The sequence below is a fragment of the Trachemys scripta genome, chromosome 3, assembly GCF_013100865.1.
Source record: "Trachemys scripta elegans isolate TJP31775 chromosome 3, CAS_Tse_1.0, whole genome shotgun sequence".
Taxonomy (NCBI): Eukaryota; Metazoa; Chordata; order Testudines; family Emydidae; genus Trachemys; species Trachemys scripta.
In genome coordinates this window covers 200,105,108-200,128,302 of record NC_048300.1, presented here as the reverse complement: position 1 = coordinate 200,128,302, position 23,195 = coordinate 200,105,108, and the positions used below count along the sequence as shown (strand labels likewise).

The 23,195-nt window shown below is 43.5% G+C and overlaps 1 protein-coding gene across 7 annotated transcripts in view; it reads right to left on the bottom strand.

The window, feature by feature from the left end:
* The window catches only part of DTNB (dystrobrevin beta), a 294,840-nt gene that overhangs the window by 218,031 nt on the left and 53,614 nt on the right, over positions 1-23,195 (bottom strand). For all 7 annotated transcript variants that reach the window (XM_034766839.1, XM_034766840.1, XM_034766841.1 and 4 more), the window contains one exon: positions 6,774-6,928. In XM_034766839.1, coding sequence (XP_034622730.1) covers positions 6,774-6,928 — 155 coding nt within the window. The remainder of the gene's footprint in view (positions 1-6,773; positions 6,929-23,195) is intronic.

Sequence of the window (23,195 nt, the reverse complement as noted above, 5' to 3'; positions counted from 1 at the left end):
TTTAAAACTACTAACAACTATCTAATTAACTATACTAAACTGGAGGAGAATATATCTAACAAGTATTTTTATCTATTTAGCTATAGGAAGAGGAGATGTTACACTGTTCTGAGCTATGTCTTCAGCTGAGGACGGTTGAGAAGGAACTGAGGAGTTCCGGGCCATGAGCGTGCTGACCAAGACTCCAATAACCACGAGACAGCTGCTACGCACATGCAGCCCAACCAGGTACTGTTATTGAAAATCTCCAATCAACGGCGCCGGGTCGCACCATCACGTGAAGTGGAGCACCCACAGGAACAGCACTCGAAGAAGAATCAATATCTCTAGCTAGTAGTGATTTCCCTATAAAGGAAAGCCAAGTCCTCTGTTGGCCAGGTACGCCAAGTGACTGAGAATCCAAGTCTACAGTTGATACAGATTCTTCAGCACCAGGAAACCTCACTCCTTGGTAGATGAGGCTTTCCTGGGTCCTGCCTTTAAGACGGGGACAAGAACCCAGTTAGCCAGGGCCAGACATCACCAGTGGAGAAAAGGTACAGTACTTTCATAGTATTTACTCCAAAAGGGTCAAATGAGGTATCTAAGGAAGTTTACATCATATTGATCCTCATAATCATTGCATGACTTATGTGTGGGTAATATTTAAGAAATTGTATGTATGTGTTCATATATAAATCAGGCATTGCAAAGCCAAACCAAAAGAGGCCCCATTTACATGTGAAAGCTAACAGGAAAAACAGGTCGACGGGGAAGACATGAAACAAACAGAAGTATGAGGTGACATCTTGGAGCTAGCATTCCAGGAAAGAAAACACAGGGCATCAACCTCACTCTGGGGACAAAAACAACAGACTTTGGGGTATAAGAGAAAGGTAAAAGGATGCCTGTTTTATCCTGCGCTTGCTCAGGTAACCAGGCAGTGTGGTTATACCTATGAAAACAGATCTCAACCAACCTTGATTGAAATGCTGCAAGAAAGGGCTTACATGAGAAACTGGTTTAGCTGAGATTAGCATAGAATCATAGGACTAAAAGGGACCTTGAGAGGTCATCTAGTCCAGTCCCCTGCACTCCTGGCAGGACTAAGTATTATCTAGACCAGGGGTCAGCAACCTTTGGCACCCGGCTCATCAGGGTAAAATGCTGGCGGGCCAGGCCAGTTTGTTTATCTGGAGCGTCCACAGGCACAGAGCCCCACAGCTCCCACTGGCTGCAGTTTGCAGTTCCCGACCAATGGGAGCTGTGGGAAGCGGCGTGGGCCAAGGGACCTGCTAGCCACTGCTTCCCGCAGCTCCCACTGGCCGGGAACAGCGAACCGCAGCCAGTGGGATGCTCCAGATAAACAAACCGACCCGGCCCACCAGTGGCTTTACCCTTACGGGCCAGGTGCCAAAGGTTGCCAACCCCTGAACTAGACCATTGCTGACAGGTGTTTGTCTAACCAATGATGGAGATTCCACAACCTCCCTAGGCAATTTATTCCAGTGCTTAACCACCCTGACAGTTAGGAACATTTTCCTAATGTCCAACCTAAACCGCCCTTGCTGCAATTTAAGCCCATTGCTTCTTGTCCTATCCTCAGAGGTTAAGAAAAACAATTTTTCTCCCTTCTCCTTGTAACAACCTTTTACATACTTGAAAACTGTTATGACCCCTATCAGTCTTCTCTTCTCCAGACTAAACAAACTCAGTTTTTTCAATCTTCCCTCATAGGTCATGTTTTCTAGACCTTTAATCATTTTTGTTTCTATTCTCTGGATTCACTCAGATTTGTCCACATCTTTCCTGAAATGTGACGTCCAGAACTGGACACAATACTCCAGTTGAGGCCTAATCAGCGCAGAGCAGAGTCGAAGAATTACTTCTCGTGTCTTGCTTACAACACTCCTGCTAATACATCCTAGAAAGATGTTCGCTTTTTTTTGCAACAGTGTTACACTGTTCACTCATATTTAGCATGTGGTCCACTATGACCCCCAGATCCCGTTCTGCAGTACTCCTTCCTTGGCAGTCATTTCCCATTTGATATGTGTGCAACTGATTTGAATTTCATCCTATTTACTTCAGACCATTTCTCCAGTTTGTCCAGATCATTTTGAATTTTAATCCTATCCTCCAAAGCACTTGCAACCCCTCCCAGCTTGGTATCATCCACAAACTTCATAAGTGTACTCTCTATGTCTTTATCTAAATCACTGATGAAGATATTGAAAAGAACCGGACCCAAAACTGATCCCTGCGGGACCCCACTCGTTATGTCCTTCTATCATGACTGTGAACCACTGATAACTACTCTCTGGGAACGGTTTTCCAACCAGTTTTGCACCCACCCTGTAGTAGCTCCATCTAGGTTGCATTTCCCTAGTTTATTTATGAGAAGGTCATGTGAGACGGTATCAAAACCTTTACTAAAGTCAAGATATACCACATATACCACTTCCCCCCCACCCCATCCACAAGTTGTGTTACCCTGTCAAAGAAAGTGATCAGGTTGGTTTGACACGATTTGTTCTTGACAAATCCATGCTGACTGCTACTTATCACATTATCGTCTAGGTATTTGCAAATTGGTTGCTTAATTATTTACTCCATTATCTTTGGGTACAGAAGTTAAGCTGACTGGTCTGTAAATCCCTGGGTTGTCCTTATTTCCCTTTTTATAGATGGGCACTACATTTGTCCTTTTCCAGTCTTCTGGAATCGCTCCCGTCTTCCATGACTTTTCAAAGATGATAGCTAATGGCTCAGATATCTCCTCAGTGAGCTCCTTGAGTATTCTAGGATGCATTTCATCAGGCCCTGGTGACTTGAAGACATCTACTTTATTGAAGTAATATTTAACTTGTTCTTTCCCTATTTTAGCCTCTTCTGATCGTATCTTATTTTCACTGGTATTCACTATGTTAGACATCCAATCACTGCCAACCTTCTTGGTGAAAACCGAAACAAAGAAGTCATAAAGCACCTCTGCCATTTCCACATTTTCTGTTATTGTTTTTCCCCCTTCATTGAGTAATGGTCCTACCCCATCCTTGGTCTTCCTCTGCTTCTAATGTATTTGTAGAATGTTTTCTTGTTACCCTTTATGTCTCTAGCTAGTTTGATTTAGTTTTGTGCCTTGGCCTTTCTAATTTTGTCCCTACATACTTGTGTTATTTGTTTATATTCATCCTTTATAATCTGATCTAGTTTCCACTTTTTGTAGAACTCTTTTTTGATTTTTAGATCATTGACGATCTCCTGGTTAAGCCAGGGTGGTCTCTTGCTATACTTCCTATCTTTCCTACGCATGTTAAAGTTAAGTGTGTTATACTTTTGTTATATATGTTACCTGTTATTCTTATTACCTGTCCTCACTATCTTTTAGTGTTTCCCTTAGTTAATAAACTTACATTTGATTTTACTATAGATTACAGTTCTGTGTTGTTATATTGGAGCTGATACTTAGTTGAATCAAACAAGGGGTGGGTGTGTGCGCGCGTGTGTGGGTGTGTACCTTATTCCCTTGGGAGTAGTGAACCTGGTAATTACTGTGACTGTCCAGCGACAGGGACTGGATGCTACAGGGAATGCTTTGGAGTGGCTTGGGAGTTGGGGTGCCTATTTTTAACCTGCAAGGCAAAGTAGGGGCTGATAGAGCCTTGGGGAGTGTGCTTGAGTGGCTGAAGGGCTGACATCCCAAGCAGGGACTTGACATCCAGCTACCATAAGAAACTCCCTCACGCTGGTGGCAGGGGAGTAAGTAGTGACTTGCAAACCCCCTAAAAGTGTCACACACTGATCAAACTATGCATAAGCCTTCTTTCTGAAGTAGTGAATTTAATCTGGTACTAGAATTGTGCCAAATCCCTTTTTTGCCTGAGTAAAGACTGTGCCCATTTTCTTTTATTAAATGGCAAAAAACTTAGTTAATGCAGAATTAAGGTTGCCCAGTGGTAGCTCTTGTTCTTCCAGAATGTCAATTTCAGCAAAACTCAAATTTGTGAAAACCAGGAAATACAGAGTTACGGTACACAGCTATGTAACCTTACCTCTGCTTCCCTGGAGCTGGCAATAGCCACTGGGAATTATTTGCATACACTCCAGCTGCCTTCACTGTGTTAGGTGTAGCTTTATTGAATGGTGGAGGAATAAGCAGAACTGTGATTATCATCTGCGGGGAGGGCTGTAGCCTAGGAGTCAAGGGATGAGCTCTCCCTGACCCTCTGTGTGTGTGTGATCAAATGAAAGAACTGCATGTGTGCCTTGGGAGATCCAGTATGCCTCATTTCATCACTGTGTTGTACAGGCTGTGTCATTCACAAGGCACAGGGGTTTTCCTGCCCAGGGGATTGTCAGCAGTTAGGTGGGAGATGAGTGTGGGTTATGAGTTTAAGGAAGGCTAAGTGAAAGTAGAGTGTTTGATGGTACTGTGTGCAGAAAGGTGAAGGGTTCGTAATAAGGTTGAAGGAGTTGTAAAATGTAGTAGATGCACTATTCTTACTGTGGAGTAAGCTAAGTGTGAGAGTTTAAGGAGCTCTTGTTCAATACAGGGCAAAAGCAGAGAGAGTATGCACGGTTATGGGCACCACTCAAAAAGGGCATTGTTAGGTTGCGTGGGTGTGTACCTTAATTCTGTTTTTCCAGGTTTTCACAGGTTTCAGTTTTGCTGAAATTGAGATTCTGGAAAGGCACAAGCTATATCCAGGCCACCTTAAATCTGCATTAACAAAGTTGTTGCCATTTAATTTCCTAATGTTTCTAGCAGAAAAAGAAAAAAAGTTGGTGGTAGACATTAGAGGTCATTGAGGCAGTTGTAATTAGCATGTACACCTCTACCCCGATATAATGCAACCCGATATAACACGAATTTGGATATAACGCAGTAAAGCATCGCTCCAGGGGGACGGGGCTGCGCACTCCGGCGGATCAAAGCAACTTCAATATAACGCAGTTTCACCTATAACGCGGTAAGAGTTTTTGGCTCCCGAGGACAGCGTTATATCGGAGTAGAGGTGTATGTGTGTAGTTCAGATGCTCCTGTGAATGGGTATTTGATAACTAGTTTTTACATAGCACTTTTCATCAGTAGATCTCAAGAAGGGAAATACCATTATTCTCCCTTACAGATAGGGAAACTGAAGCACAGAGAGATGAAGTGACTTGGCCAAAGTGACCCAGCACTCCAGTGGCAGAGCTGAGAATAGAGCCCAGGTTTTCTGAGTCTGAGTCTACTGTTCGCTCCACTAAGCCACTCCATTGCTATGTGATTTCAAAGTGCTCTCCTCCCCCCGTACTCTTTTTTGCAGTGGGAAGAGGATAATGGTTGTGCCTTGAAATGTCTGCAGTGTTTAGTTGCTAACAGAGTTGGTGAGAGAAATCTCAGACAGTCTGTGTCCCCAAAACTTGACAATTTTATTACAAGGGCGGTTACAGTAACTTAAAGCATTCAAAAGAAGACTGGTGTTCTCTCACAAGCTTTCCCCCCCCCCCACCCATGGGTCTGTATCTCAGAAACTTCTTGCTCAAATAACCCCAAATTTGGCTCACTAATCCTAACTCCCACTCCCATTAAGCACAGCAAATTTCAAGACAATCTGAGTACCCATACAGATATTTGAATTTAGAAAAATCATCCTTTAAACAGAAATATTTTCTCAATCTCAATTGTAGAAGAGTTGGTCTTCCTCTGTAATACAGCATGAAATTAATCATCAGCAACTGTTTTGCCATATCCAGATCCCCAGCAATCCTGAAAGCATAGCAGGCTCTGAGAGGTGTGAAGCGGCCCATTCATCTCAGTGTGATTGTCTCAACTGAATGAGAACACCCCATGGAGATAAATACAGCCTAAAACAATAGGTCTGACACAGAGGTTCTCAAACTATGGGGGTATGCCTCCCTATGGAGCAGGGCCGGCTCTAGGTTTTTTGCCGCCCCAAGGAAAAAAAAAAAAAAAAAACCTCCGGGAGTGCAACTGCCAAAGCAAAAAAAAAAAAAAAAAAAAAGGTGCCGCCCCTGAAATTGTGCCGCCCCAAGCATGTGCTTGGTTTGCTGGTGCTATGGAGATGCCAGTTGCCTGTCTTTTGGCCCGGGGTATAGTGCTGCTGGAGCAGTCTGGACCATTACTCTGGCACCTGCACTCTGACTTCAGAAATAAAGATCTGCACAAACTTGCACTCCGGCCCCTCTCCCATCAAGGTTCGCACGTGACTGATGCCTGCTGCACTAGATACCCTGTGCCCCTGCTGTTTGAAACGCTGTACTGTAGTCCAGCCCCTCTATTGAGAAAGGAACTGAGGGCTGTTCACCCAACATGGCCCTATATACCCTTGCTATGAGGGGCACAAGGATAGATAGGGTGCATGCACAAAATGAATGGGCAGGGCTACTGAAAGTCTCCGATCAAAGGCACATGAGCACCTGAAGTGGAGAACCTATAGGGCCAATACTCGAAGGTGAACCCATTGTTCAAATGGCCCCAATTTTGGATCAGTAACCAAACCCCACTCCCCCAAGACAGGCATCAAATTTCAAAGCAATCCAAGTAACCATGGTGATTTTAGAGCATTTACTGCTAAGCTTTAAACAGAAATCTGATTTCAACCTTAACTACAGTGGAGCTAGCACTCTGCTATCATTTACTCAGACCCTCTTAAAATTTTTTGGTGTACACAACACACAAACTTAAAAAGAGTGTACATACAAACCATAACAGAAGTCGTCACTGGATTTCAGAAGGCGGCACTATTTCAACATGCAATATACAATCACATTTTGTTAACTCTTACTTGTTGTGGGAAACATGTCCGTACAGAATGTTCTGTGTATCCAAAAGAAGGCCCTTCAAATACAGCTGTTGGAAGTTTTAAAACTTCTCTCAAAAACTGATCAAACTTTGTAAATATCATCAATCCATTGGAATCTGACATTTGGGAGAAAATATCTATAAGAAGAACAAAATAAAGTAAAACCTTAGAGTAAATATAAGTTTACTGAAAAATGTATTATGTTTTCCACCAAAAAGGTTTTTTTTAGTTATGCCATCTATTTCTACTTGTTTACCATGAACATCAATTTTATATTACTTCTTTCCAAGTTACAATATAAAACTGAACATGAATGTACTTCATTTATTATATATCCTCCAGGTTCTCTCCCCACATTCCTATACAATATATTTTTCCAATGTACTAAAAATCTCAAAGCCTAATATGTTGAAGACAAGACAGGTCAATTTGGGATGTGTGGAGTGTAGTAGAAAGAGAGCCTGAAGCACGGGCCTGGGGAAAGGCCTGAGGCCTGAATCAAAGTCAGCAAAACTTATGTTATGAGCAACAATTAGGCCCTGTCAAAAGCAGATGCTTGCCTGCAAGTCAGTGTGCAGTACATGAACTCGGCATCAGTATTGCTAGCATTGCTAAAACACACTGAATATGTAAACACATTCCAGCAGGCCAGCACAAGAATACCCCAACCTCGCACACAATAAGATGGTTTGACAAAAGTGATGAATTGGCAGAGCCATTGGCCATTATCGTTGAAAACTCGTGGCGATCGGGGAGGTCCCGGACAATTGGAAAAAGGCAAATATAGTGCTCATCTTTAAAAAAGGGAAGAAGGAGAATCCGGGGAACTACAGACTGGTCAGCCTCACTTCTGTCTCTGGAAAAATCAGGAGAGGAAGGTGACCAGGAACAGTCAACATGGATTCACCAAGGGCAAGTGATGCCTGACCAACCTGATTGCCTTCTATGATGAGATAACTGGCTCTGTGGATATGGGGAAAGCGGTGGACGTGATATACCTTGACTTTAGCAAAGCTTTTGATACGATCTCCCATAGTATTCTTACCTGCAAGTTAAAGAAATATGGATTGGATGAATAGACTATAAGGTGGATAGAAAGCTGGCTAGATTGTCGGGCTCAACGGGTAGTGATCAACGGCTCGATGTCTAGTTGGCAACTGGTATCAAGCAGAGTATTCCAGGGGGCGGTCCTTGGGCCAATTTTGTTCAACATCTTCATTAATGATCTGGACGATGGGATGGATTGCACCCTCAGCAAGTTCGCGGACAACACTAAGCTGGGGGGAGAGATTGATACACTGGATAGGGATAGGATCCAGAGTGACCTAGACAAATTGGAGGACTGGGCCAAAAGAAATCAGAGGAGGTTCAACAAGGACAAGCGCAGAGTCCTGCATTTAGAATGGAAGAATCCCAGGCTCTGCTACAGGCTGGGGACCGACTGGCTAAGCAGCAGTTCTGCAGAAAAAGACCTGGCGATTACAGTGGATGAGAAGCTGGATATGAGTCAACAGAGTGCCCTTGTTGCCAAGAAGGCCAACGGCATATTGGGTTGCATTAGTAAGAGCATTGCCAGCAGACTGAGGGAAGTGATTATTCCCCTCTATTCGAAACTGTTGAGGCCACACCTGGAGTACTGCGTCCAGTTTTGGGCCCCCCATTACAGAAGGGATGTGGACAAATTGGAGAATCCAAGGGATCTGGGGTTATTTAGTCTGCAGAAGAGAAGAGTGAGGGGGGATTTGATAGCAGCCATCAACTACCTGAAGAGGGGTTTCAAAGGGGATGGAGCTCGGCTGTTCTCAGTGGTGGCAGATGACAGAACAAGGAGCAATGGTCTCAAGTTGCAGTGGGGGAGGTTTAGGTTGGATATTAGGAAATACTATTTTACTAGGAGGGTGGTGAAGCACTGGAATGGGTTACCTAGGGAAGTGGTGGAATCTCCACCCTTAGAGGTTTTTAAGGCCCGGCTTGACAAAGCCCTGGCTGGGATGATTTAGTTGGGGTTAGTCCTTCTTTGAGAAGGGGATTGGACTAGATGATCTCCTGAGGTCTCTTCCAACCTAAATCTATGATTCTAATTTTTATTATAAATATTTGCGCTGTAAAAAAGATACACAAAAGAAATAGTATTTTTCAATTCACCTCATACAAGTACTGTACTGCAATCTCCTTATTGTGAAAGTGCAACTTACAAATGTAGATTTTTTTTTGTTACATAACTGCACTCAGAAACAAAACAATATAAAACTTTAGCACCTATAAGTCCACTCAGTCCTACTTCTTGTGCAACCAATCGCTAAGACAAACAAGTTTGTTTACATTTATGGGAGACAATGCTGCCTACTTCTTATTTGCAATACCACCTGAAAGTCAGAACGGATATTCATATGGCACTGTTGTAGCCAGGATTGCAAGATATTTATCTGCCAGATATGCTAAACATTTGTATGCCCCTTCATGCTTCGACCAGCATTCCAGAGGACATGCTTCCATGTTGATGACAGGTTCTGCCTGATAATGATCCAAAAAAGTGCGGATTGATGCACATTCATTTTCATCACCAGTGCCACCAACAGAAGATTGATTTTCTTTTTTGGTGGTTCAGATTCTGTAGTTTCTGCATCTGAGTGTTCTCTTTTAAGACTTCTAACAGCATGTTCCACACCTCATCCCTCTCAGATTTTGGAAGGCACTACAGATTCTTAAGCCTTGGGCCGAGTTCTATAGCTAGCTTTAGAAATCTCACATTTGTATTGTCTTTGCATTTTTTCAAATCTGCAATGAAAGTTTTCTTAAATCGAACAACATGTGCTAGGCCGTTATCTAAGACTGCCATAACATGAAATATATGGCAGAATGCAGACAAAGACACAGAGCAGGAAACATAAAATTCTCCCCCAAGTAGTTCAGTCAGAAATTTAATTAACACATTATTTTTAATGAGTGTCTTCAGCATGGAAGCTTGTCCTCTGAAATGGTGGCCAAAGCATGAAGGGGCATGGAAATATTTCACATATCTGGCACATAAATAGCTTGCAACACCAGCTATAAAAGTGCCCTGTGAATGCCCTGTTCTCACTTTCAGATGACACTGTAAATAAGAAGCAGGCAGTATTATCTCCCATAAATGTAAACAAACTTGTTTGTCTTAGCAATTAGCTCAACAAGAAGTAGGACTGAGTGGACTTGTAGGTTTTAAGGTTTTAAATTGTTTTGTTTTTGAGTGCAGTTATGTAACAAAAAAAATCTACATTGGTAAGTTAAACTTCCATGATAAAGAGATTGCGCTACAGTACTTGTATGAGGTGAACTGAAAAATATTATTTCTTTTGGGGTTTTTTGCGTTGCAAATATTTGTAATAAAAAAGAATATAAAGTGACCGCTGTACACTTTGTATTCTGTGTTGTAATTGAAATCAATATATTTGAAAATGTAGAAAAAAGATCCAAAAATATTTATATTAAATTTCAATTGGTATTCTAGTATTGTTTGAGAGTGCGATTAAAACAGCAATTAATCACTATTAATTTTGAGTTAATTTGTTTTGAGTTAACTGCTTGAATTAACTGAGATTAATTGACAGACTCAGTTATTTTACTCCTGTATTTGGCACTAGTGTGACCACTGCTGGAATATCCCAGTTCTAGTGTTCACATTTCAAATAGGATGCTGATTAACTGGGGAGGGTTCAGAGAAGAACCACAAGAATTATTAAAGGATTACAAAATATAACTTAAAGTGATACGCTTGAGGAGCTCAATCTATTTAATTTAACAAAGGGAAGCTTATGGGGTAACTTGATCACAGCCTATAAGTATCTACATGGGGAACAAATATTTGATAATCGGCTCTTCAGTCTAGGAGACAAAGGTACATAAGGTCCAATGGCAGGAAGCTGAAGCTAGACAAATTCAGACAGGAAATAAGGAATTAATTTTGACCAGTGAGGGTAATTAATTAGAGGAATCTGTAATAAATTAGGTGAAATATTTTGTTCTACCCCATCTGCATTTTTCTGATGTAGTTAAGTTTAGCTGGAAATTTCCAACCAACTCTACTGTCCACATATGAATGGAGTGCCCAGAAGAAACAACAGAAGACCTAACAACTGGACATTAATTCCTAATGACTGCCAGTCAAGAGTAAGTTATTTCCTCCAACTCTCTGTAGGGAAGCAAAGAGGAAAATCCCCAGCAGCTGGGGCCCGGTGTGAAGGGACTGGGTTTTAAGTTTGCTGCTGCAGACAGACACACATGGGGTCAGAGAGGAACAGAGACTAAGACTGGCTTCATCAAACCATGGAAAGTAAGGGAAGTTGCTAATGAATTAAGCTTTGCTTTACCATTCTAACCTGGGCTCTTAAATACTGTATGTCAGCTGACTAATATACTCAGGGGGAATTCTGTGCCACTGCACAATACAGAATTTTGCAGAAATTAGTGTTGGATGCACAGAATTTCCTTCAAACCCCCCTCCCCGCCCAGAAATGGGCTACAGAGATGCTGGCTGCCACTAGGGGATGATGGACCCAGCAGAGCCCAGCTTGCAAATAAAAGATACTACTGGGGGGAGGGCGAGGGAACTGGAGAGTTTCCAGCATCTGCAGTTCCCAGCACACCCTGAAGGAAGGAGGCGGCAGCACACAAGAAAATCTGTGCAAGCCCAGGACCTGCAAATACTTATTGGTTGCATTGCTTCTTGGAGGGGTAAAGTCTCTAACAGCAGTCTGAACTCATTTGCACTCCCTGTAGAGAACACAGTGAGAACCAGTGATACTATAGCTTGGAGGTCCAGTCTCTGAGTCATGGGGTTGCATGGCTCACCTTTGTAAAAAGCGACACCGAAGGTCTCTGAAAGGGACCATAGGAAGACTGGGATATTGAACCACCTGTAGATTCATGACAGAAGGCATAGTCAACATTACCTTTTTACAAAGCAGATGTTGAGGCCTAAACTATATCGAAAATCCTTTGAGGAAACTGGTAAAATACTATCAGGACAAAAAATTAAATTGAAAACCACAACCTTTAAACAAGCAAAACTTAGTAACCCAAACACAGTTTGGCACTATACTGTTGCTCCACTTAAAGATCCTGTCAGTAAAGGAGTCAGTAAAACCAAAAAGTAAGGTAGGGAAACAGTGGGATGTGATGGAGTGAAGAGAATTGCCTTGAGGCTGAACTTGGCATGCTCACTGGGTTGCAGGTACGTATGGGGGAAATCTAATCCCATTTTACCTCACAGACATTTTGGAGGACAGAGAAGGAGAATAGGACCTCATAACCCAACAAGGTACATCTTCACTAGGAAAAGAGATGTGTTCTTAACTCAAGTTAGCTAGCATGAGGTACAATTCTAGTGAAGCCCAGGGAAGTTTATAATTTCAGCAGGTTAAGACAAGACTATATGGGAGCCTAGGATTTATCTTGACCTGCTAACTCATGTGAAAAGCACAAACTGCCTGGTCTTCACTAGGATATTCGCTCATGTTAGCTAACTTGAGTTAAGAACACACCTTTTTCCCTAGTGAAGACAAGGCCAAAGTCATGGTCTGTGATGGGCTCTGTTGGCAGGTTCTAAAGAGTACATTGCATGGAATTCACAAACTTCACCAGAGGGCTATCTAAAGGATAAATTGAACAAAAGTACCTTGTTCGCGCCTGGTGGGAGTGAAAGTAGATAATATTTGGGAATGGTGGTCAGGGCAGGAAGTAACCCAGGAATTATCTGGTATGGTTCAAATTTTGCACTTTTATTTGAGTACTGATGTAATGCTGGTGTAAGGAGATGTGATGGGGCAGATGAATTTTCAGATATAAAGGAAGGCAGAAGCAAGAGATGGGAGAGATCAATGCCATATATCTGCTTCAGCAAGCAAAGGAAACTGCAGATGGTAATCAGGTGTCTCAATATAGTAGAGAGATGCCACAAATGGGATGCAACGAGAACAAAAGAAGTGGCATGCAAGGGTTATGATTGAGATAACCTAGGACAGAGATGGAGGATGTTTGTGTTTTGGGTGATGTTCTGGGTGGGAGATAATAAGAGAGAGCCCTTATGACTTGGAGTGTGGAAGGGAAGGAGAGGGAAGCAGCTGTTGGCTTTTATGGCGAGAAATTATACACTATATGTTTAATATTTTTAAATATACTACAAATACAAATTCTAAACTTCTTAGAAATAAATTTAATACTCAATTGCCAGGTAAAAGTTAATTAACACTGAATTAGAGCTGAAGCTATACTTTTTTTAAAACAGAAAAGCAATCAAGAATACTGTACATAAGAACATTAATAGTCACGTTAAAAAAAAAAACTTTAAGCTGTCCTAACGTTATAAATATGTACTTACAATTTGACAGCCATTATTATAGTATTCCCAATATTCCACACAAAACTCAGTCTGAAACCCATGACACATTCCTTTATATAACTCTACTATTAAAAGTAACTAAAGATTAATTACCTACACCAATAAATAACATAACAAAGATACACTAGCGAGGCCACAACTTCCATTCATTAATGACCAAACTAAAACATACTGCATAGAATCATAGGACTGGAAGGGACCTCGAGACGTCATCTAGCCCAGTCTCCTGCACCCAGGGTAGGACTAAGTATTAGCTATACCATTCCTGACAGGTGTTTGTCTAACCTGCTCTTAAAAAACTCCAATTGGCAATTTATTCCAGTGCTTAACCACTCTGACTGTTAGGAGGATTTTCCTATTATCCAAACTAAACCGTCCTTGCTGCAATTTAAGTGCATTGCTTCTTGTCCTATCCTCAGAGTTAAGGAGAAAAATTTTTCTCCCTCCTCCTTGCAACCTTTTACATACTTGAAAACTGTTATCATGTCCTCTCTCAGTCTTTTCTTCTCCAGATGAAACAAACACATTTTTTTCAAATCTTCCCTCATAGGTCATGCTTTCTAGATCTTTCATCATTTTGGTTGCTCTTTTCTGGACTTTCTCCAATTTGTCCACGTTTTTACTGAAATGTGGTGCCCAGAACTGGACACAATACTCCAGTTGAGGCCTAATCATCTTACTTTCCAAATAAAAACCACATCTGTTTCATATCAGCTGGTATTTTAATTTTTTTTATGCTGCTAGGAGATATTTTGCCATTGTAAATTTAACTACTGTTATATCCCATGTACTGATATTTTGATATTTTAAAATTGAAATAAACCCAAAACATTGTATTTCACTCAATACAGTGGAAAAAAAACTATTAAATCTTATTAAAACATACTAAGACAGTTCAAAAAGTCTACTCTTCATCCAGACCAAGTGCCAACCTGTGCTAGCAGCTTTCCATTCAATTCTGGGCACACTGACCTACAACAGAGGTTAGTCTGAGACAGTTGGTCTTGAACGACTCCAAAACCAGACGCTCACAATTAAGCTATGAGAGCCCGTATCACCTGTAACCAGTACCAATGACTGGGAAAAACAGTTCCTTACCCTACAGTAACTGTGGGTCTCTAAGGCTAGGTCTACACTACCTGCCTGAAACGGCGGGTAGAAATCGATCTCTCGGGGATCGAATTATCGCATCTCGTTGGGACACGACAATCGATCCCCGAATCGACGCTCTTACTCCACCAGCGGAGGTGGGAGTAAGCGCCGTCGACTGGGAGCCGCGGAGGTCGATTTTGCCGCTGTCCTCACAGCGGGGTAAGTCGGCTCCGATAGGTCAAATTCAGCTACGCTATTCGCGTAGCTGAATTTGCGTATCTTAAATCGACCCCCCCCTGTAGTGAAGACCGGCCCTAAGGTACATTGCCCACATGTATTTCACAACCCATGCTCCTTCCCCAGTATTGCAGAATTCTATATGATTTGGATTCTGAATTGATGAAGGAACTGAGGGACAGTTGGGCCACTCTGCCTTTTATTCCCTCAGTTGTGGGGGTCACAAGGGCATTCAGGATGCACATACAGTCCAACAGCCACTGCAGGCCAAAAGAATCTGATCTGAATCTGCATTATGATGCACATGTGCATCAGAAATGGAATATATGTGGACAAACACATCTCAAAGAACCACACTTAGACCTGGTCTACACTGGGGGGAGAGGGGATCGATCAATCTAAGATACGTAACTTTAGCTATGAGAATAGCATAGCTGAAGTCAACGTATCTTAGATCAACTTAGAATCACTTACTTCGCGTCCTTGCGGCGCGGGATCGACGGCCGCCGCTCCCCCGTCGACTTCGCTTCCGCCTCTCGCCGTGGAGGAGTTCCAGAGTCGACGGCAGAGCAATCGGGGATCGACCATGATAAATTGATCCCCAATAGATCGATCATTACCCGCCAATCGGCGGGTAGTGTAGACATACCCTTAGGGTTTGACTACACAGCAACTCAGAGCATGGCACACCAGGGTGCAAATCTACAGCATACTAGCTTGCCACACACTAATTCACTGCATGGACACTGCTAAAGGGCACTGAAAGTCCCAGAGTGTGAATTAGTATACTACACTTTCAAGTAGTAGTACACTAAGCCACACTCTTGAGACTTTCACTGCACTATAGCAGTGTCTACAACACAGGACATTACAGCAGGGCAAAGTGTTGCACTACAGATTCATACTCTGGCTTGACATGCAGTATCTTGCTGGGTAGACAAGCCCTAAGAGCATTATATTTGCAAAGTTAAGCACTCAAAAGTTAGGAAAAGCCAGTATTAAGGTTACCTGTGTTGTGAAGATACAGTAAAACCTCAGCGTTATGAACACCTCGGAAACAGAGGTTGTTCATAACTCTGAAATGTTCATAACTCTGAACAAAGCATTACTGTTGTTCTTTCTGAACACTGACTTAATACACCTTTGAAACTTTACTATGCGGAAGAAAAATGCTGCTTTTAACCATCTTAATTTAAATGAAAAAAGCACAGAAACAGTTTCCTTACCTTGTCAATTTTTTTTTTTTTACTTTCCCTTTATTATTTTTAGTAGTTTATGTTTACCACAGTACTGTACTGTATTTGCCTTTTCTTTTTTGTCTCTGCTGCTGCCTGATTGCGAATTTCCAATTCCAAATGAGGTGTGTGGTTGACTGGTCAGTTCGTAACTCTGGTGCTCATAACTCTGAGGTTCTACTTGTAAATTCATGAATTTCTGAAGCACTCGGATGCTACGGTGAGAGCTCCATGGAAACACTCAGCAGGAAATTAATAATTTTGTACTGAGTACTGGGTTTGGAGGGTGTACATCAGTGGTGGACAACCTGCAGCCTGTCAGGGTAATCCGCTGACGGGCCACGAGACAGTTTGTTTACATTAACTGTCCGCAGCTCCCAGTGGCCGTAGTTCGCCGTTCCCAGACAATGGGAGCTGCGGGAAGCAGCGGCCAGCACATCCCTGGGGCCTGTGCCACTTCCTGCAGCTCCCATTGGCTAGGAACAGCAAACTGTGGCCACTGGGAGCTGCAGGAGGCCGTGCCTGCGAACAGTCAATGTAAACAAACTGTCTCACGGCCTGCCAGCAGATTACCCTGATGGGCCACGTGCAGCCTGGGGCTGCAGGTTACCCACCACTGGTGAGGCCTATGGCCACCCACTAAATGAGAAGGAAAAAAAGTAATATTGAATAGCTACCCATGTTCACTGATGGGGGCAGTGGTCCTGTGGAAGAAACAGTATGTGATCATGTAACTGAAGTCTGCATCATAATACAAACGCACAAAGGAGCCAAATAAAGTTGCAAGAACAATGTTAATTCTGGAATTTATCAATTTTTGTGTGCTTGATTTTATAACCTTAACATTCTTTCAACATTTTGTTTTTGATGTAATATATAACCATTTCCACAAGACTTCTTCAGTCTTATTCAGTACATAGGTTGGATGGCACTCAGATAATGAGAGAGAGAAGTCCTGTGGAACCATGATTCATTTTGGGCCAAGTTGTGTTTGAAATTTACCTTCAAAATGAGGATTTGAAAACCTAACTTCAATATCATTGAAAATCTAACTTCAACATACCATAGTATATAACCTATCACTCAAATCAGCCTCTGAACCAGATAACTAGAGGGTAGCTAATGTAAAGCTGATTTTTAAAAAGACTGCCAAGGCAATCCTGGCAATTACAAGCCAGTAAAGCCTAAATTCACTACCAGGCAAACTGGTTGAAACTATAATAAAATTATCCGACACAGATTAACACGATATGCTGGAGAAAAGACAACACAGCTTTTGTAAAGGGAAATCATGTTCACCAACCTATTAGAATTATTTGAGGGTGTCAGCAAGCATGTGGACAAATGTGATCCAGTTGATATATTATACTTGGGCTTTCAGAAAGCCTTTGACAAGGTCTCTTACTAAAGGCTGTGAGACAAACTGGGACTGTTCTTACTGTGGTCTTTGAATACTGACAGGGGAGTGTGGCTAGGATAGTCTGCATTGGGGGATGGGAGACTGACCGACGGAGAATACCTGAGCATGTAACATGAGAACCTAGGAAGGGGTTAGAGGCCAGGTGACACCTTTGCCCGGGAAACTGAACAAAGGCTGTGGGAGGGGTCGCTGAAGAGAGAGTTTTTCAGGAGCTGGCTGGTGATATGGCTGGGAGGCAGACGGGGCGCTGACCTCCCCATGGGCTGGGGTGCCCTGAGACCCCCAGATGGACCCAACTGAGGGGGGTCCTGTTGTCTGTGCCTGCAAGACCTGTCTTGGACTGTGTTCCTGTTGTCTAAATAAACCTTCAGCTTTACTGGCTGGCTGAGAGTCATGGTGAGTCACAGGAAGCCGGGGGTGCAGGGCCCTGAGTCCCCCATACTCCGTAACAGGTTGTTAAACAAACTAAGCATAGAATCATAAAATATCAGGGTTGGAAGGGACCTCAGGATGTCATCTAGTTCAACCCCCTGCTCAAAGCACGACCAATACCCAACTAAATCAAATCAATCATGGGATAAGTGGGAAGGTCCTCTCATGAATCAGTAACTGGTTAAAAGATAGGAAAACAAAGGGTAGGAGTAAATGGTCAGTTTTCACAATGGAGAGAGAGAGAGAAATAGGGATCTGTACTGACACCAGTGTTGTTCAACACATTCATAAACAATCTGGAAAAAGGAGTGAACAGGGAGGTAGCAAAATTGGCAGACGATACTAAATTACTCAAGATAGTTAAACCCAAAGCAGACCGCGAAGAGTTACGAAAGGATTGCATTAACTGGGTGACAAGATAGCAGATGAAAATCAATGTTGGTAAATTCAAAGTAATACACACTGGAAAAAATAATCCCAACTATAAATACAAAATGATGGGGTCTAAATTAGCTGTTAGTAATCAAGAAAAATATCTCCAAGTCATCATGGATAGTTCTCTGAAAACATCTGCTCAATATGCAGCAGCAGTCAGAAAAGCTAACAGAACATTGGGAACCATGAGAAAAGGGATAAATAATAAAATAGAAAATATCATAAAGCCACTATATATCCATGGTACACATGTGTTGAATAGTACATGCAGTTCTGGTCACCCTATCTCAAAAAAGATATATTACAAATGGAAAAGGTGATGAGAAGGACAACTAAAATGATTAGGAGTATGGAATAGCTTCTATGCAAGGCGAGATTAAAAAAGACTGGGACTCTGATAATCACTTGAAAGGTTGTTTTTTTTCCCTCCTGCTGATGATAGCTCATCTCAATTGATTGGCCTCTTACAGTTGGTATGGCTTCTTCCACTTTTCATGTTCTCTGTATGTATAAATATCTTCTCTCTGTGTGTTCCATTTTATGCATCCGATGAAGTGGGCTGTAGCCCACGAAAGCTTATGCTCAAATAAATTTGTTAGTTTCTAAGGTGCCACAAGTACTCCTGTACTTTTTGCGGATACAGACTAACACGGCTGCTACTCTGAAACTCTCAGTGCAGTTGAGAGGCCAAATGGTAGCTCTCTGTATTGGAAATGTTCTTGTCCTACTGTGAACTTTAGGGAGTGTCTGTGACCCGGATGGATTGTAACATGAAACTGTGTCTTGTAGATTGAGGGCTGTGTACCAGTTCCCTTTTTCCAGCATAGGGATGATTGAGCTCAGAGTGACCATTTTGAATCTGTGGGCATGGATGAATTTGTTGAGTCTCCTTAGATCGAGGATGGGTCTCCATTCCCCGTTTTTCTTTTGGGTCAGGAAGTAATGGGAATAGAATCTCTTCCCTCTGTGTTGTGATTGACCCAGTTCCACTGCATCTATTTGTAGAAGGTGATGTACCTCGTATCTCAATAGGTGCTCGTAAGAAGAGTCCCTGAAGAGGGATAGGGAAGGCGGGCGGGTAGGAGGCATAGATGTAAAGGGGATGGTATAGCCCATTTGAATGATCTCTAAGACCCACTGGTCCGAGGTGATGGAGGCCCAGTTGCTGTAATATGGTCTGAGTCAGAGCCCAAAGATTTGGGTATTGGTCGTTGACACTGGTGCTATGGGGAGGTGGTGCAGACCCTCGACCAATGCTTCAAAATTGCAGCTTATTTGGTGGTTGTTAGGATGCTGCTTTCTGTGACTGGTTCTGTTGACATCTCTGTGTTCTGTTTCTTTGGCCCCGGGCGTCTTATGGTCTCTACTGGCATTGAGACATGTTGTCGCTGCTCCTGTTGTAGGGCTGGTACCTTCATCTCCTGTTAGGTGGTTGTGTATATCCCTTGTCCGTAATGTTACTCTTGAGTCCCTCACTGAGTGAAAGACTTAATCAGTTTTTAGGGAAAAGAGCTTGTCTCTGTCAAAAGGCAGATTTTCCACTTTGTGCTGGAGCTCTCTAGAGATTCCTGAGGAGTGAAGCCATGAGGCCCTTTGCATTACTATGGCCGTTGCCGTCGTGCGGGCTGCTGTGTCTGCTACATCAAGGGCAGCTTGAAGTGCCATCCTGGAAATAAGTTGGCCTTCATTGACGATGGTCCGGAACTGGTCTCTCTTCTCCTCAGGTGTGTCCTGCATGAAGTCCATCAGTTTGTTATAATTGTCATGGTCATAGTTTGCCAGTAGCACGGTGTAGTTCACTGTGCGGAATTGTAGTGTGGCTGAGGTGTAGACTTTCCGTCCTAAGAGGTCCAGTCTCTTCCATTCCTTGTCCTGACGTGTGGTCTTATGTTGTTTGCTCGGTTAGTAGGCTGCATCCATCACTAATGAGTTTAGAGGTGGGTATGCAAACAGGAATTCCATGTCCTTATTTGACATATGATATTTCCTGTCTGTGCATTTGTTAGTTGGTGGGATGGATGCCGGGGTTTGCCACACTGCATCTGCAGGTTCCAGGAGGGCATCGCTGATTGGAATGGCGATTTTTGATGAAGAGGAAGTATGTAAAATCTTTAGGAGTTGGTGTTGTGTCTCCTGAATCTCTTCTAGGGGGATGTTTTGGCTCTCGGCCATCTGCCTAAACAGCTCCTGGAAGTGTCTGAAATTGTCAGGGGCCATCGTAGGTGTAGGTATGACCATGTCATCTGGGGAAGATGAGAAATTGTGTTCTGGTGACTCCTTGTGATTAGAGTTGTCATCCCTCTCTTCTTCCCCTTCCTGAAGTACCACAGAGGGTTCAGGTACTGATGTTGTTGTTGCTGACCTTATGGGTTTCCTGTGCACAGACACAGGTCTCTGGAATTGGGCCCTGAAAGCTGCCCATGGGTCCGACTGTGGTCATTGGATAGAGGATGGCATGGGTGGGCACATCCATGGGTTCATGTTGGAAGACTCTTGCTTGTCTGTCCTCTGCGATTGTACTGGTGGGTAGTGTCCGCTGGGGAAGAATGTCCCAAGAAGAAGGCTGCCTCCCCTTCTTCTTCCTCCTCATCATTTGAGAATGGCGGAGTGATGAGGGAATGAGGCTGCTAGGTGCCGTCAGTACCGGCGAGTCCACAGTGCCAAGTAGTGGAGAGTCAGGTGCTGATGTAGTTGGCATCTCGGAGAGTTGAGTGAGGAGGAGTTGATGCCATAGGCGCCGACTTCCCATCTGCCCGGTGGGTGCTCGAATCCCTCCCCCGTCCCTGGCCCCGCCTCTGCCCCACCTCTTCCCGCCCCTGCCCTACCCTCACCCCACCCCCATTCCACCCCATCCCCAAAGTCCCCGCCCCACTGCCGGAGATGCCTGGTGTATCGAAGGTGCTCACTCTTGATGAGCTCAGCCCCAATGGCAGGGATCTCACCAGAGATAGTTTCTTTTTTAACAGTTCATGGCTTGGTGAAGACAAGGCCCTTTTTCTTGATTTCTCTGAAGATGAGGCATTTGTCCTGTCAACGGAGACTACCCCAGGGGAGCCACATGTTGATTCTGCTGTGGACGATCGGGATTTCTCCATCAAAGTTAATTTCAGACAGAGATCCCTAACTCTCCCGGCCCTAGCCTTTAGGCTGTTGCAGTGAGTGCATCTTGAGGAATGTGCGATTCCCCGAGGCAGCGGACACAAAGTGAGTGTCCATCCGAGATTGGCATGGCATCATTACAAGAGGCACATCTTTTAAATGCTGGGGATGCAGGCATTTTTAAAGCGTTCCTCTTTGGGATCTGGGGATGAAATTAAAGGGAAAACATGTTTTTTTTAAACTAACTAACTACGATATTACTGCTATGTTAATCTAAGTCTAACTAGAGTTAATTAAACTAGCAATCTAAAACGATATTTTTCTATAGTTCGTAGGGACAGTGCTAACGGACTATGTCTGAAGCTGAGGATGGTTGAGAAGGAACTGAGGGGGTCGGGCATGCACGTGCCAGAAGAGGCGTCAGCAGCGCTGCAAGACAGCCACTGCGCACGTGCACCCTGACCAGACACCGCTAGCAAAAATCTCCGATCAATGGCACTGGGACACACCGCCACCTGAAGTGGAACACCCACAGGGACAGCACTCAAAGAAGAATGGAAGGAACAAGATCATATTTATAAAGGAGGAAGTCCGTGTAGTCCCTGAATTTTCTCAGAAGTGGTCAGCAACATAGGAACAATAGATGTAGGGCAGAATCAGAGTTCTAGAGTTGATGAGCAGACTGATTAGTGGGAGGAAAAGAACTTAGCATGTAGAAGGTGACGTTAAAAGGCGGCGTGTGGGGGGATTATAAAGTGTTTGAGTTAACAGCATATATCACGGGCATTTTGAAAGTCCAACCCTGAGACCCTGGAGTCAGAGTGCAGGTGTGTCAGTGAGGAAAGGAAAGATAAACCATTGAAAACAACTGTGCTGCTTGCCACTGAGGCAGCCAGTTAAAGCAGAGTATTGAGAAGGTTTATGAATAGCATTGTTTTGCAGATAGAACAGGAGGTCAAGGAATCAGGAAAGGGGAAGACAGGGACAAGGAAAGCAGGGGATAGAGATGAGATAACAAAAACGAGAACCAAGTAGAAGGGAACAGTGGATTGGGGGGAGGGGGCGGGCAGGTCCGGAAGTGACAAAGATGAGGAGGTACAAGAGAGTTAACTAGGTTCAAAGGGGCAGGTGACAAAAGCTCACAAGTAAACATAAAATGGGCAACCTTGGCAGAGCGCTAGGTGTTGGGGGAGACGTGGAAAATTACAATAGGGTCATAGGAGCAACAAGAGGGAAACAGTGGGGGAAATCTGCTCAGCATCTTAGATGTCTCTATACAAATGCAAGGAGCAGGGGAACCGGAAGAACTGGAAGTATTAGTACGTAATTTAGATTACGACTTTGCTGACATCACAAAGACTTGGTGGGAGAAACTCATGACTGGAATATTGGTACAGAGTAATAGCTTGTTCAGAAAGGACAGGCTGGGAAAAAGGGAGGAAGTGTTGCATTATACACCGAGCATACATACACTACTCCTGAGGGAATTCTGCCCCCATAAATTAAAAATTCTACACCAAAAAATTAAAGATTCTGCATACAATATTTTTAAAATTCTGCAAATTTTATTTGTCAAAATAACACTATATAATCACACCAGTTTCAATTATTTTGGTAATTTATTTCAAAATACCTGTCAGCAAGTATATCTAATAATACAGACAGACACAAAATTTCCCCCAGGAATAGAGAGTTAAAGAACCCCTAGGACAACCCAGTTCCTGCTTCTCTGCCCCTTCCTCCTCCAGAGCCTAAACGGGGGCCAGACACTCACACCACTTTTCCCCCCAGAACCCAGCTGTGCCCTCCCCCAGCCCAGACACTCACACCTCCTATGCCCCAGAGCACAGCTGTGGGCCCCCCCGGCCCAGACACTCACATCCCCTCCTCCCCAGAGGTCAGCTGCAGCCCGCCCCCCAGCCCAGACACTCACATCCCCTCCTCCCCAGAGGCCAGCTGTGGGCCTCCCCGGCCCAGACACTCGAGAGCCCAGTTGCACCCCTTTGGCCCAGACACTCACAGACCCTACCCTCCTAGAGCCCAGGGATCCAGAAGGAGAAACAGCCTTATGCTGGGTC